Source organism: Bufo bufo, chromosome 7 (genome assembly GCF_905171765.1).
Source record: "Bufo bufo chromosome 7, aBufBuf1.1, whole genome shotgun sequence".
NCBI lineage: Eukaryota > Metazoa > Chordata > Amphibia > Anura > Bufonidae > Bufo > Bufo bufo.
This window is the reverse complement of record NC_053395.1, coordinates 155,808,889-155,823,009: the sequence shown is the minus strand read 5'-3', so window position 1 is coordinate 155,823,009 and position 14,121 is coordinate 155,808,889. Positions and strand designations below refer to the sequence as shown.

Sequence of the window (14,121 nt, the reverse complement as noted above, 5' to 3'; positions counted from 1 at the left end):
TTTAGTAATAGTAGAGATCGTGTGTGAAGCAAAGAAAACGCAGTCTACGCAGTGCTGACACATACTAACCAATTTCCGCCACATTCGTATTGTGATATGAAATTTCTTCGGTTTTATGCTTACCAATTCTCAAGAAAAGATTAGCAAAGTGGGTGGCGTTTCATGTGGGTGGGCGTGGCCTCAGACCAAACAGATTTACCATTACTTATGCCAGAAATTGAAATAAATTATGGCTCAAGCATCCACTTTGCAGCTATGGTAAGAAGTTTATGGACAGAAAATCAGCATAACCGTCCCATGGTGGAGCAGCAGTGAAGCTGATTTTACTGTAATTTCCAGTTAATTGATAACCTAATCTTGGCCGTGATTAAACAGAGGCGGTTCACACGTTACACACAGGGTACAAACACACGTACCATTTAAAAAATAAATAAAACGAATGACATTTGCAGCTTTTTTAGGGTTTTATTTTCTATATCTGCCCACAAGGAAATGCCTGGCTCACGCTGCTGACCTCAGATACATCAGGGCAGAGATTATTACAGCCAAAGCATAAAAGACTAAAGTATAAAAAAAAACAAAAAAAAACTGTAAAAAGCTTCAATGCTACATGGATTAGCATATCATTTCAGAACGCCCACAGCCTCGTCCTTGACTACATGAATCTATTGCCACTGGAATTCTGCTTCCATCTGCTCACGACATGAGAAGTACCAGCCGATCAGTATTTCTCACTTTAGTTAATCACTGAACTGTCAGCCATCCAATCTGGAACTTGAAAATAATAGGCGATTTGGACGTGGGTCAGAGGCTTAATGTCGAGCAGAAAGTCTCCCACAGCGATCATGATCTGGGCTCCGGAGAGAAGTGATCACGGGTAATACGAAGAGACATTTAGGTCAAGTTCCCCTGGATTATTTTATTTCACTATATTTCTTAACATTTGACAATATGGCATTTTTTGATAGTGCTAACAATTATTGATGTTCATAGTTTATTACTTGTTTTATAACTTCATTAAGAAATGTAGTGAAATTGGTGATTAAATACTTAAGGCGGACATAATCTTCACCTGATCTGACATTTCTATCCACTTTGTAATTTTTTTTTTTTATTATTGACTGAACGTCCTTGTATCAAAGTGTAGATTCAACCAATGTTTTTTTTATATTAGGGAGTTACATTTACAGAATTTCCCTAATACATATAATCTCGTACCAGGAGTGACATAAAGCAGCGCAGAGGTGGTGACATTTTACTCACTGTTAGGCTGGTTCACACCTAACAAAACATGCCTTCTAACTGAATTTAGAAGCATGGTGTGAACCTAGCTCAGGACTTTCAAACACTCAGCCAGCACGTGGCCCCTAAAGCAAATATCTGCAGTCCACGACTAGAGTCCCCTTTAAGCTGGTACCGTTGTGGACAGATGGGGAACTCCTGCCAGCAATACCAATTCCTGGCTATATGTCCCAAGCCAGGAATCACTATTTCTTATGGTGGTCCCTTTAACCATCAGTCCGGCCTCTGCGCCGGTGAAGCACATGACGCCACGTCATCACCGATGTGTTATATGTACAGAGAAGCAGGCGTGTGCAGTTCTATAACTTCTACAGCCCCCTGTTTTTTTCCAGACGTTTTCACATCATCTTCTCTAGAGGCCCCTTTCAGACCAGCGAGTTCCACACTCCTGTCCTGAACTTCTACCACCGACAGGGTTGAATAGCATTATATGGATTTATGATGATATGTAACTAGTGTTGAGCAAACTTATGTTTTAAGTTCGGCATCTAAAGTGCGGGTTATCAAAGAATCGCAATATGGATTCCGCTACCACGGACCATAACGGAATTTTGAATCCATAACGCGATTCTTTGATAACCCGAACTTTAGACGCCAAACTTAAAACACAAGTTCCCTCAACACTATATGTAACCCTTATATGTCTGGAATGTATTGGATAACACCGACATCATCATGGCAGTGTTATCAAATACATTCCACAACTGTATAGCATCATAAATCAATATAATGCCAAGCGATTCCATCAGTGCTGGGAGGTCAGGACGGAAGCTGATGCATACTGATGCTGCAAGTTCGGGGTGTGGAACTCGCTCATATGATTTTCAGTCACAGAATCTTCTGCAACAAAAATCGACAGCGTGTGAAGGCGCCCTTAGAGAAGCGGTGTGGTGGTGAACGTGAAGGAGTGCCACATTGCTATCCCTACTGCTGCTGAGCTCTGGGGAAGCCCAGGGCTGCAGGAAACCCTGCCTCACATACCGCAATAAACAATCCTGGCAGTTTATGTATTCACGGATATCGTGCTCCTCCTTGTATGTCTTGGATTTTTCAGACAAGTAGGACCTGCTTACACTTCCTCTGACATTGTCCTTCCTGACAGGGGATTAAGCTCAGGAATCTAAAATTATGAGCTTAAATCGGTCCTTTGGAGGAATATGATTTAAAGAGCTCTCCCGTGTTACATAAAAGCTGAATAACTTCTTCTTTTGGCGATTTGTCTCCATGGTCTGAAGGCTATGTAGGAACATTTTTGGACAGCTGCAGCTTCAAATTTATAGCAACATTTCAGCTTTTTTCTGCATGGTTTTTATCATCTGAAAACCCGAGTTCATTCCTGTAATATCTGCCTGGATTTATTCACCCATTGTTGCCCATAAATGACCTTGCAGATGCGTCTTAACGTCCCACTTTTGACGACAACCTAGTTTAGGCATCGGTTCAATCAGTTTTTAGCAATTGTTTCTTCCAAACCTCATTTACTCCTACAAATAACCAGGCAAGGCCCACAAGGGGTCCTTCCGTACATCATTCCTTCAGGCGCGGTTGTAAATGGCTTGTTGCGCCTCCTCATCTTCCGTTCTGACTGGTGAGGCTGAGAAAATGATGCCATGCTTCTTCATAACTGCTGAGGCACGAGTTCCTTTTTTCATTATCTCAGCGATTTTTCAACAGGTTGATAGATGCAGACTTTATGCAGCTAGTGCGGTGGCAGAAAAGGATCCTTCATTCGATATTTGGCAAACCGACTGAATGTGGTATTTGCTGGGCAGACATAATGCAAATACCCCCGGCATCTATGCGTGTGGCAAAATTGACTCAAAGCAAGAAAAATACATCTCGATGCATTGCTAGCACTGAGGTACACAGAACAGACTAATTCAGGCAATCACCTTAACCCTTTCGTTTCCAGGAGCTTTTAGGCACCTCTGGTCACCACAAAAAGGGTTATCCTGGAAAGGCTACTTTCACACCTGCGTTAGGTGCGGATCTTGTATCTGCACAGATAATGCAAACGCTTGTATCTGTTCAGAACGGATCCGTTTGCATTACCATGAACAAAATAAAATAATTTTTTGTTCATGATAAGGCCTCTTTCACACTACCGTATGGCTATTTCAGTGTTTTGCGGTCCGTTTTTCACGGATCCGTTGTTCCGTCTTTTGTTTCCATTGTGTTTCCGTTCCGTTTTTCCGTGTGGCATATACAGTACACAGTAATTACATAGAACAAATTGGGCTGGGCATAACATTTTCAATAGATGGTTCCGCAAAAAACGGAACGGATACGGAAGGAAGCATTTCCGTATGCATTCCGTTTTTTTTGCGGACCCATTGACTTTAATGGAGCCAGGGAACGTGATTTGTGCCCAAATATAGGACAATGTTCTATCTTTGCACGGAACGGAGATACGAAAACACGGAAACTGAATGCATACGGAGTACATTCCGCTTTTTTTGCGGACCCATTGAAATGAATTGTTCCGTATACGGACCCTATACAGACCGCAAAAGACGGCCCGCAAAACGGAAAAGAAAAAACCGGTAGTGTGAAAGAGGCCTACAAACGGATCCGTTTTGACTTAAAATCAATCTAACAAACCGAGTAGTCTCATCAGCGGGGGGGGGGGAGGCTGTCCTAACAGATGAGGTACATTGGTACAAATCTGCTGACCGATGCCTTAAAAACAGAAATTAGTGACAAAAGGGTAGTGTGAAATGTTGTGTCAATTATATTGAGATGTTACTATTGCAGTCCATTAAAAAAAAGAGATACATACCTTCAGTCATTGCTTTTGTGACGATGCCTAGAGAAAAAAAAAATTTAAATCAATGATCACGCATCAGACAATGTACACATCCCACTAATCCAAATTCTGTTGCTCGAACTGTTTGGTATGCAAATTAGCCAGTAAGGTGCCCAGACATGCCCCCTGCCACAAGGTGTCCACCCTCAAAAGACAAAACCCCGCCCACAGGTCCCACTCAGCTTATCAGGTTAGGCCACGCCCCCTGCCACTCCTGAGCCGACGGGGATTGAAAAAAAAAATGAAGGTAAAAATCAACTTCTGTCAGCTGCAGGGGTGGGAGGGAGGGTGACTTTCTCCCTGCAGCTCACGCTCAGATAGCACTGTGCTGCTGTCTTAGAGTGAGCTGTTCAAAAGGACAAGCCCCCGATCCAGTAAAGGCCACTGCTAAGGGGACGGGCCCCTGTGGGAGGTCACTGTCAAGGGGGTGGTATGCTGTGAAAGTCACTGTTAAAGGGGAAGGCTGCTGTAAAGGTCAAGGTTAAGGGGGTGGGCTGCTCTGGAGGTCCAATTTTAAGGGACGGGGCACTGTGGGGAGGTCACTGTTTTGGGGGCGGTGTGCTGTAGAGGTCACTGTTATAGTGGATAGTGTTGATATCTGGTGACATAGCCAGGCTATGAGCTGTGCGTTGTGATTGGCCAGCGCTGCAGCAAGGGACACGCCTCATACAAAAAATCAGTCCAGTGAGCGCAGACACCGGAGCCTATACCGGGCGAACGGAGCGGCGCCCAGACATACTAGTAAGTGCAGGGGGACCCCTGGGCGCCGCTCTGCCCACTGATATAGATGGTTTTTAGTTTGTATACAAGTGAAAGGTCCTCTTTAAGGAAGCAAATGACTAATAAAACACTACCAAATCTGCATGTGTTACTTGAGGATTTTGTTGTGGATTTAGTATGGTTTTGCCGCAGATCTCACCCTTCTATTGAAAAGAGAAATCTGCTACAAACAATGCACAAAGAATAAAAATGTTGAATTGCAAAAAAATAAATGAAAAATATCAACTTAGGGTACTTTCACACTAGGGCTAGAAGAATCCAGAAGGCAGTTCTGTTGCCGAAACTGGAAACCCGTATGCAAACGGTTATCATTTGTATCCGGATGCGGATCCGTCTGACAAATGCATTGAAATACTGGATCTCTCTCCAGTGTCATCTGGAATAACAGATCCAGTATTTATTTTTTTCACATTTTTAAAAGGTCTACGCATGCGCAGACCAGAAAACCGGATCCGTCAATGCAGCAATTTCCTGAATACTTGGTAACGGATCCAGCATTAAAACATTTCAATGGAAAATAATGCCGAATCCGGCAAGTGTTCCAGAATTTAGGCCGGAGAAGAAAAAAAAACACGCAGCATGCTGCAGTATTTTCTCAGGCCAAATACCGTAAAAGGGACGGAACGGAAGACATCCTGATGCATACTGAATGGATTGCTTTCCTTTCAGAATGCATTAGGACAAAACTGATGCGTTTCTTTTCCAGTATTGAGCCCCTATGACCGAACTTAATACCGTAAAACTTTAACGCTAGTGTGAAAGTAGCCTTAGCAGGATAAAGCATTTTTTCAGCAGATGATTGCTAATGAGCATTTGTAGCAATGTTACTGATCATCTTGCAGATTAATACTGCCAATGATTGCTTGATCATCAGGCAATCCAAACATTTTGACCTGTTAAAAAAATAAAATTAATTAATTATCGTTTGCAGATGGCAGCTCGCGCAGTCTAATCATGATCTGCCGCTGGTAAATCACTATACAGCACGGGAAGGAGTGATGGCATAGTGATCGCTCCTCCCCATGCTGAGGAGGAGATTGCTGCATTAAAAGGGGTTATCCAATGCTTAAAAAAGCCCCCCACCCCATCGCTGCTGCTTCTCACTGTTCCTGGATGAAAACATCCAGTGTTTGAATGGGGGTGGGGGGAGACGACGACAACCAATGGCAGGTGGGGACGGGCCTTGCTAGCATCGCGGGTGACGTCTGCCACATCGGGCTGTGTAATATAGCTTTAACAGGCTGAACTGGAAGGCTATTTTCAGCCTCACAAACTATGTCACTATGTTATAGGGTTCAGGTAATTACGGTAAATTATTTCACAAAATGTCGATAACACTTTTACATATTCAGCTTTGGGTAGACTGAAAACATTTGTAACATTCTCACATTTCTTTTGATCATCAAATAAAAGAGAAAAAAAAAGTGTCTGCTGTGGCTAGGGTTGGACGATATCAAAAATATTCCCACGATAATGATATTAAGAAACGGGGGCAGCCACAAGGAGACGTTACACTGTACGGGGGGCAGCCACAAGGAGACGTTACACTGTACGGGGGGCAGCCACAAGGAGACATTACACTGTACGGGGGGCAGCCACAAGGAGACGTTACACTGTACGGGGGCAGCCACAAGGAGACGTTACACTGTACGGGGGGCAGCCACAAGGAGACGTTACACTGTACGGGGGGCAGCCACAAGGAGACGTTACACTGTACGGGGGGCAGCCACAAGGAGACGTTATACTGTATGGGGGCAGCCACAAGGAGACGTTACACTGTACGGGGGCAGCCACAAGGAGACGTTACACTGTACGGGGGGCAGCCACAAGGAGACGTTACACTGTACGGGGGGCAGCCACAAGGAGACGTTACACTGTACGGGGGGCAGCCACAAGGAGACGTTACACTGTACGGGGGCAGCCACAAGGAGACGTTACACTGTACGGGGGCAGCCACAAGGAGACGTTACACTGTATGGGAACAGCCAGGCAACCACAAGGAGACGTTAATCGTTATACATTTATATGTCATTTTTCACCATTTCGGGTATCTGTAACTAGTCAATTGACTTCTAGTAACAAAAACATTACAGGGTTAATTCAGCCCCCCAGCCTCTCCCTCTTATCAGCCCCCTCTGGTAACTCAACCCCCCTAGTATTAATCATTGGTGGCAGTGGCCACAGGGTCCCGCCCCCCCCCCCCATCATCATTGGTGACAGTAGGCAGTGCCCCCCCCCAGTATTAATCATTGGTGGCAGTGGCCACAGGGTCCCCCTCCCATCATTGGTGGCAGTGGGCAGTTCCGATCAGTTACCATGGCAGCCAGGATGCTACTGAAGTCCTGGCTGCTATGGTATGTTAGTGAGCAGCATTATACTCACGTGCGCCGTGGCCGCCGGTCGCTCCTTCTTCTGTCTGTGCAGCGCATTGCTAATGCTTATAGCATTAGCAATGCGCTGCACAGACCTATGAGAAGGAGCGCCCGGCGGCCACGGCGCACGCGAGTATAATGCTGCTCACTAACATGCTGCTCACTGCCCACTAACATGCAGAGACTGAAGAACATTACCGGCACCCGACCTCTGACAGGACGCTGTGATCCGCGCAATTAACCCCTCAGGTGCCACACCTGAGGGGTTAATTGCGCGGATCACAGCGTCCTCTCAGAGGTCGGGTGCCGGTAATGCGAGTCACAGAATTCCTTCCCCCACGCCGAACTGCTAAGAGTGCCGCCGCAAGTGGCCAGCAGGTATCGCGACATTTGCACGAGTACAAGTACTCGGCAGATGTCCACTATCGGTTCATGCTGGGGCGGGCGGCCGCGGATTTAGAAGCGGTCAGCGCACATGACCGCTTCTATGACGTCACAAAATACCGCGGTAATTAGGAAACAGCAATATCGCCGTTTTTTTTTTTTAATACAGCGGTATATCGTGATACTAGTATATCGCCCAACCCTAGCTGTGGCCACGTCACACACTCGCAGTCTCAGCGTGGACAGCGCAATGTACATCACATAGGGAGTGAGACGCGGTCCCAGTTATGGCTGCTGTAGAAATGAATGCCACACCACTAGTGTGAAGGGGGTCTTATCTCTGCTTCTGTAAGCCTGCCCACTTAGAACAACAAAATGGGACCATGCACAGTGAAACTAACCTCTGCCATTATGACATGCAAGACCAAGGAAGTTAACCAGTATGAAGTCAATATCTGCAAAAATGGTTGGTTAATGCAATGTGTAACAAAGGTACGACGGTGCGGTCGCGTGGCACTTAATTATTCTGGAATAATTAAGTCATACAGGCAGCAGAGGAGAACGGTATGAACACAATGGAGTGGTGACAATCACTTGGGAACAACCTCAAGCATATTTTGTAACGTGACAGGCCTGATTACCAGCCAGTGCCATCGTGTTAAAATGCAGATGAGAATAATAGCAGCGCTCCGTATCACGCCTGGCTAAACTTTGCTGTAATGAATACATTTTTCATGACTTCTATTCCAATGTGGAATAAATAGGCATCATCTTCAAGGCTACCTTTCCCAGCAAAATGTGAATGATTCATTGTACGAATCTTGAAAGATCTATGGCCAGAAGTACGGTGTTTCAGGGACAGACTGAACGTTTTATGGGCTCACAGGGTCATGGAAATGTAAAAAGGAGAAAGAAAACGGATTAGTGGGAAAATGCAGACTACCATCCTCCACAGGTAAAGGTGGCAGGCTGCTGTTAATAACACTGTTTTCATTGCAGTAGTGGGTGACAGGCGATAAATCTTTTTAATTTAGCACAGTGTATCAAAAGTTTACCTAGCGTTTAAAAAAATAAAAATAAAAAATGTAAAAATATCATAAAATATAATATATATAATATATACCGTATGTACTCGAGTATAAGCCGAGGCCCCTAATTTTACCCCCCCAAAAAATGGGGAAAATTATTGAATCGAGTATAAGACTAGGGTGGGAAATGCAGCTATAATGCAGAGTGTTTGTGTATATAATGCACACACTCTACATTATATACACACACACACACACATCTGCAAGAGGGTGACTCAGATTGATGGGAGTCTGACTCCCTGTATTTAATGCAGAGTGTGTGCATTATATACACACATACACTCTGTATTAAATACAGCGAGTCAGACTCCCATCAACTGGGCAATTTATTTATTTTAATTTTATATTTATCAGGTTGTTTATTTATTTATTTTTTGTTTCCCCCCCCCCCCCCCCCCCCCCCCCTACTTCATACTTGGCCAGGGAGGGGGGGCTGTCCAGGGGGAGGGGAGGCTGTGCAGGGGCCGGTACTTACTGCCGGTGTAAATCTCGCGGTCTGCTCCCAGTGTAAATCTCGCGGCCCGCGTGTCTCGCGAGATTTACACTGGGAGCTTAACAGAGGTGCCGCGCGGACGTGCTGGGAGCTTCTCAGGCCCCCAACATGTCATGGTCTGTATTATGGCAATGTAAGTTGCCATAATACAGACCTAGACTCGAGTATAAGACGAGGGGGCTTTTTGAGCACAAAAATATGTGCCAAAAAACTTGTCTTATACTCAAGTATATACAGTATACACACAGTACAGACCAAAAGTTTGGACACACCTTCTCATTCAAAGAGTTTTCTTTATTTTCATTACTATGAAAATTGTAGATTCACACTGAAAGCATCAAAACTATGAATTAACACATGTGGAATTATATACATAACAAACAAGTGTCAAACAACTGAAAATATGTCATATTCTAGGTTCTTCAAAGTAGCCACCTTTTGCTTTGATTACTGCTTTGCACACTCTTGGCATTCTCTTGATGAGCTTCAAGAGGTAGTCCCCTGAAATGGTTTTCACTTCACAGGTGTGCCCTGTCAGGTTTAATAAGTGGGATTTCTTGCCTTATAAATGGGGTTGGGACCATCAGTTGCGTTGAGGAGAAGTCAGGTGGATACACAGCTGATAGTCCTACTGAATAGACTGTTAGAATTGGTATTATGGCAAGAAAAAAGCAGCTAAGTAAAGAAAAACGAGTGGCCATCATTACTTTAAGAAATGAAGGTCAGTCAGTCAGCCGAAAAATTGGGAAAACGTTGAAAGTAAGGGCTATTTGACCATGAAGGAGAGTGATGGGGTGCTGCGCCAGATGACCTGGCCTCCACAGTCACCGGACCTGAACCCAATCGAGATGGTTTGGGGTAGGGGTGCACCGAAATGAAAATTCTGGTCCGAAACTGAAAATCCAGGATGCCCTTGACCGAAAACCGAAACTGCCTTTTTGCCCAAATACTTTTAAAATACTTTTATTTTAATGATTTTATTACTAATTCTTTTTCATGAATTTAATAAATCATATTATATATGGAGAGGGGGATCTGTGGGTGGCTCTGTTATGGAGAGGGGGATCTGTGGGTGGCGCTGTTATGGAGAGGGGGATCTGTGGGTGGCGCTGTTATGGAGAGGGGGATCTGTGGGTGGCGCTGTTATGGAGAGGGGGATCTGTGGGTGGCGCTGTTATGGAGAGGGGGATCTGTGGGTGGCGCTGTTATGGAGAGGGGGATCTGTGGGTGGCGCTGTTATGGAGGGGGGGGATCTGTGGGTGGCGCTGTTATGGAGGGGGGGGATCTGTGGGTGGCGCTGTTATGGAGGGGGGGGATCTGTGGGTGGCGCTGTTATGGAGGGGGGGGGGGGGATCTGTGGGTGGCTCTGTTATGGAGAGGGGGATCTGTGGGTGGCGCTGTTATGGAGGGGGGGGATCTGTGGGTGGCGCTGTTATGGAGGGGGGGGATCTGTGGGTGGCGCTGTTATGGAGGGGGGGGATCTGTGGGTGGCGCTGTTATGGAGGGGGGGGGGGGGATCTGTGGGTGGCTCTGTTATGGAGAGGGGGATCTGTGGGTGGCTCTGTTATGGAGGGGGGGATATGTGCACTGTTATGGGCATAACAGTGCACAGATCCCCCCTCCCCATAGCAGTGCCATAGACCGATCCCCCTACCCATAACAGCCCCGGCCCTGCTGCTCACAGCAGACTAATCACTCTGTAAGGTAAAATAAAGATGCAGTGAGTGATTAGTCTGCTGTGAGCAGCAGGGCCGGGGCTGTTATGGGTAGGGGGATCGGTCTATGGCACTGCTATGGGGAGGGGGGATCTGTGCACTGTTATGCCCATAACAGTGCACATATCCCCCCCTCCATAACAGAGCCACCCACAGATCCCCCTCTCCATAGCAGTGCCATAGACCGATCCCCCTACCCATAACAGCCCCGGCCCTGCTGCTCACAGCAGACTAATCACTCACTGCATCTTTATTTTACCTTACAATCGTGACGCTCCAGTAACAACTCTGCAGGCAGAGCGGAGGGCGGCGTAACGTCACTTACTCACGTGACGCACCTGCTCCGGCCACTTTATGAATGAAGGAGGTGGAGCAGGCGCGTCACATGAGTAAGTGACGTTACGCCGCCCTCCGCTCTGCCTGCAGAGTTGTTACTGGAGCGTCACGATTGTAAGGTAAAATAATGATGCAGTGACTTAAAGTAAACCGCCCGCCTGGCGCCCGCCCGCAGATGGTGAGCTACTTGGTGGGTGACAAATACCACACCCCATATTTTCGGCCGATATGTAACAATATCGGCCGAAATGGATTAGGTACATTTTCGGCCGATATTTTCGGCTGCCGGAATTTCGGTGCACCCCTAGTTTGGGGTGAGCTGGACCGCAGAGTGAAGGCAAAAGGGCCAACAAGTGCTAAGCATCTCTGGGAACTCCTTCAAGACTGTTGGAAGACCATTTCAGGTGACTACCTCTTGAAGCTCATCAAGAGAATGCCAAGAGTGTGCAAAGCAGTAATCAAAGCAAAAGGTGGCTACTTTGAAGAACCTAGAATATGACATATTTTCAGTTGTTTCACACTTGTTTGTTATGTATATAATTCCACATGTGTTAATTCATAGTTTTGATGCCTTCATAGTCATGAAAATAAAGAAAACTCTTTGAATGAGAAAGTGTGTCCAAACTTTTGGTCTGTAATAAATTTTATATATATATATATATATATATATATATATATATATAAAAATAATGGTGAGAGAGTCCAAGTGCTTAGACCCCCCAAAAAATTACTTTCACGGGGTCCTAATACTGGGATGCCACCGATCACGAGAACAGGGTACCGAAACCCCATGGAGCTCCCCTGAAATGGATGGAATGGATGGTCAGGATACCCCACCACTCCACTTATTCTCTTTGGGAGTGCCGGAGATAGCCAAGTACAATGCTCCACTATCTCCAATGCGCTCTTAGAAATTAATGGCTCTGCGGGGCATTCCAACCAGCTGTTCCATCCATTTCAGGGGCTCCACTGTTTTTGGGGTCCCTGTTCTTGTGATGTGTAGGATACCAACCAATCTTATAGTTATCCCCTATCCTGCGGAACCTGAATACCTCTTTAAACAGAAGTGGAGTAACCCTCAGCACTGTGCCGATTCCATTTGTTTCGGTTCTCCTCACAGAGTGCCTTACAGGTCCATGAAATATCTATGGACTTCCTATGAAAATGTACACCACCTCCTGAAGTGGCACAGCTTCTGATACATCACTGGCATGTCAGAATTTTGAACAACATGATACAGGCCCCCTTTTTCATGAAGGACTGATCCCTAAAGAGTAATGAGCTCTGGTGACTATAGCAAACATCAGGAGCACTGCTGTTTTATGGTGTTGAAGGGCAACCCTTTAGACTGTGCAGGACCCTGCTGGCAAGTTCCCATAGGGAATGAGAAGAAAGGGAAAGACAGGGGCAGGAAAAATAGGGAAAGGAGATGCATAAAACATTACAATAATCTTCTAAGGAAAGGATAGTCAATGTGCGATCTTGAAATAGTCAGGTTTGTGAGAAATAACATACTAATTACTAGCAAACTGGGTGACGTTTTACTAAGTCTAATAATAAAGCTCATTGGCGAACATATTCAAGGACATTTAATGTGCGCTCCAGCCTCGTTCTCCACGGCTGCGGTAAATGTTTGTGACAGTTCTAATTTGTGCCATGGTCCCCAAGTGTCTTTCTAACTATGAACCACATTATTTCAATTTCACTCCCTAACTGGGGACAGAAATGGAGCTTGGTTAAAAGGGAAACTATTGCCCAACCTGATAGCTTTTGACAAGACAGCAAATAAGTCCTTTAGCCAATTTTCATCTGCAGTGAATGTTCACACGTCACCACAAATACAGGGAAAAGGGGTCAAAGTAAAAATGCTACAACACTGAGGCCAAAAACAAAGTAGATTAAAGGGGTTGGACACTTTTTAAAACCTCCCTGCTATTCACACTTGCTTGGATCACCCGCTGTCAACATCAGTTTTGATGCCGCTGTAACCAATCATTAGCTGTAGTGGTGACTTGCTGCCCTTGGCCGAAGTGACTTCAAAGCAGATGTTAATAGCGGGGTACCCAAGCAATGCAGTTGAGTACAAGGAGCTTATATGCTGGAACTCAGCAGAGGGGGGGGGGGGGGGGGGGGGGGGGTGTCAGGTAATTAAGTTTTGCAGGTCTGGCCAAGAGGGGGTTTGCCAACTCCCCCAAATGGTGACCCTTTAAAGCAGAAGTAAGAGACCTCTTACTGGCACCATGGTGTTGCATACGTAGACGTTTGCCATTTTCTTACACAGTGGCAGGGTCAGGGTGGATAAAAATCTGGTGTGAGTTGAGGAGGAAGTATTTATAAATATCCTTTATACACCAGTTCACACTACTAGCCTGATCGCCAGATTTGGTGGAGAACCGATTTTTTTTTTTTAGAAAAGAACACAATAAAGTTCTTTTTAACGTACCTTATTCAGGCAGTTAATAGTTTTCAATAGCATTACGTTTATTTTCTATCAAAAAGCAGTTAACTACATGCAACAGTGTCCCCAGCTTTAAGCGTTGGAGGAATGACTGTAATAAGGAGTCTACTGTTCGCGTCTATACCAGCAAAAACTGGTGGCACTGTTTAGGTGGCAGTGTCTTATGTTTAGTATATGATGTCAGCTAAATTTAAAATTGTCTAAATTTGCTATTTATGCATGGACGACAGTTCTAGAATACTAGTAATGGTTTCCCTGCATAAATAGCAAACCCTTAATGTTACGTAGGCCGTATTGACTATTTGAATTACTGTAACTTTCGTACTCCTCATCGGCTAAAAATACTCCTCAAAAATGGTAAGGAGTATTTTTACTCTTCCAGAAAAA

The 14,121-nt window shown here is 45.3% G+C and overlaps 1 protein-coding gene across 4 annotated transcripts in view; it reads right to left on the bottom strand.

Moving 5' to 3' along the window:
• Positions 1–14,121, bottom strand: part of ADARB1 (adenosine deaminase RNA specific B1) — a 113,722-nt gene that overhangs the window by 32,752 nt on the left and 66,849 nt on the right. For all 4 annotated transcript variants that reach the window (XM_040439246.1, XM_040439247.1, XM_040439245.1 and 1 more), the window contains one exon: positions 4,082–4,108. In XM_040439246.1, coding sequence (XP_040295180.1) covers positions 4,082–4,091 — 10 coding nt within the window. In that variant the 5' untranslated portion in view covers positions 4,092–4,108. The remainder of the gene's footprint in view (positions 1–4,081; positions 4,109–14,121) is intronic.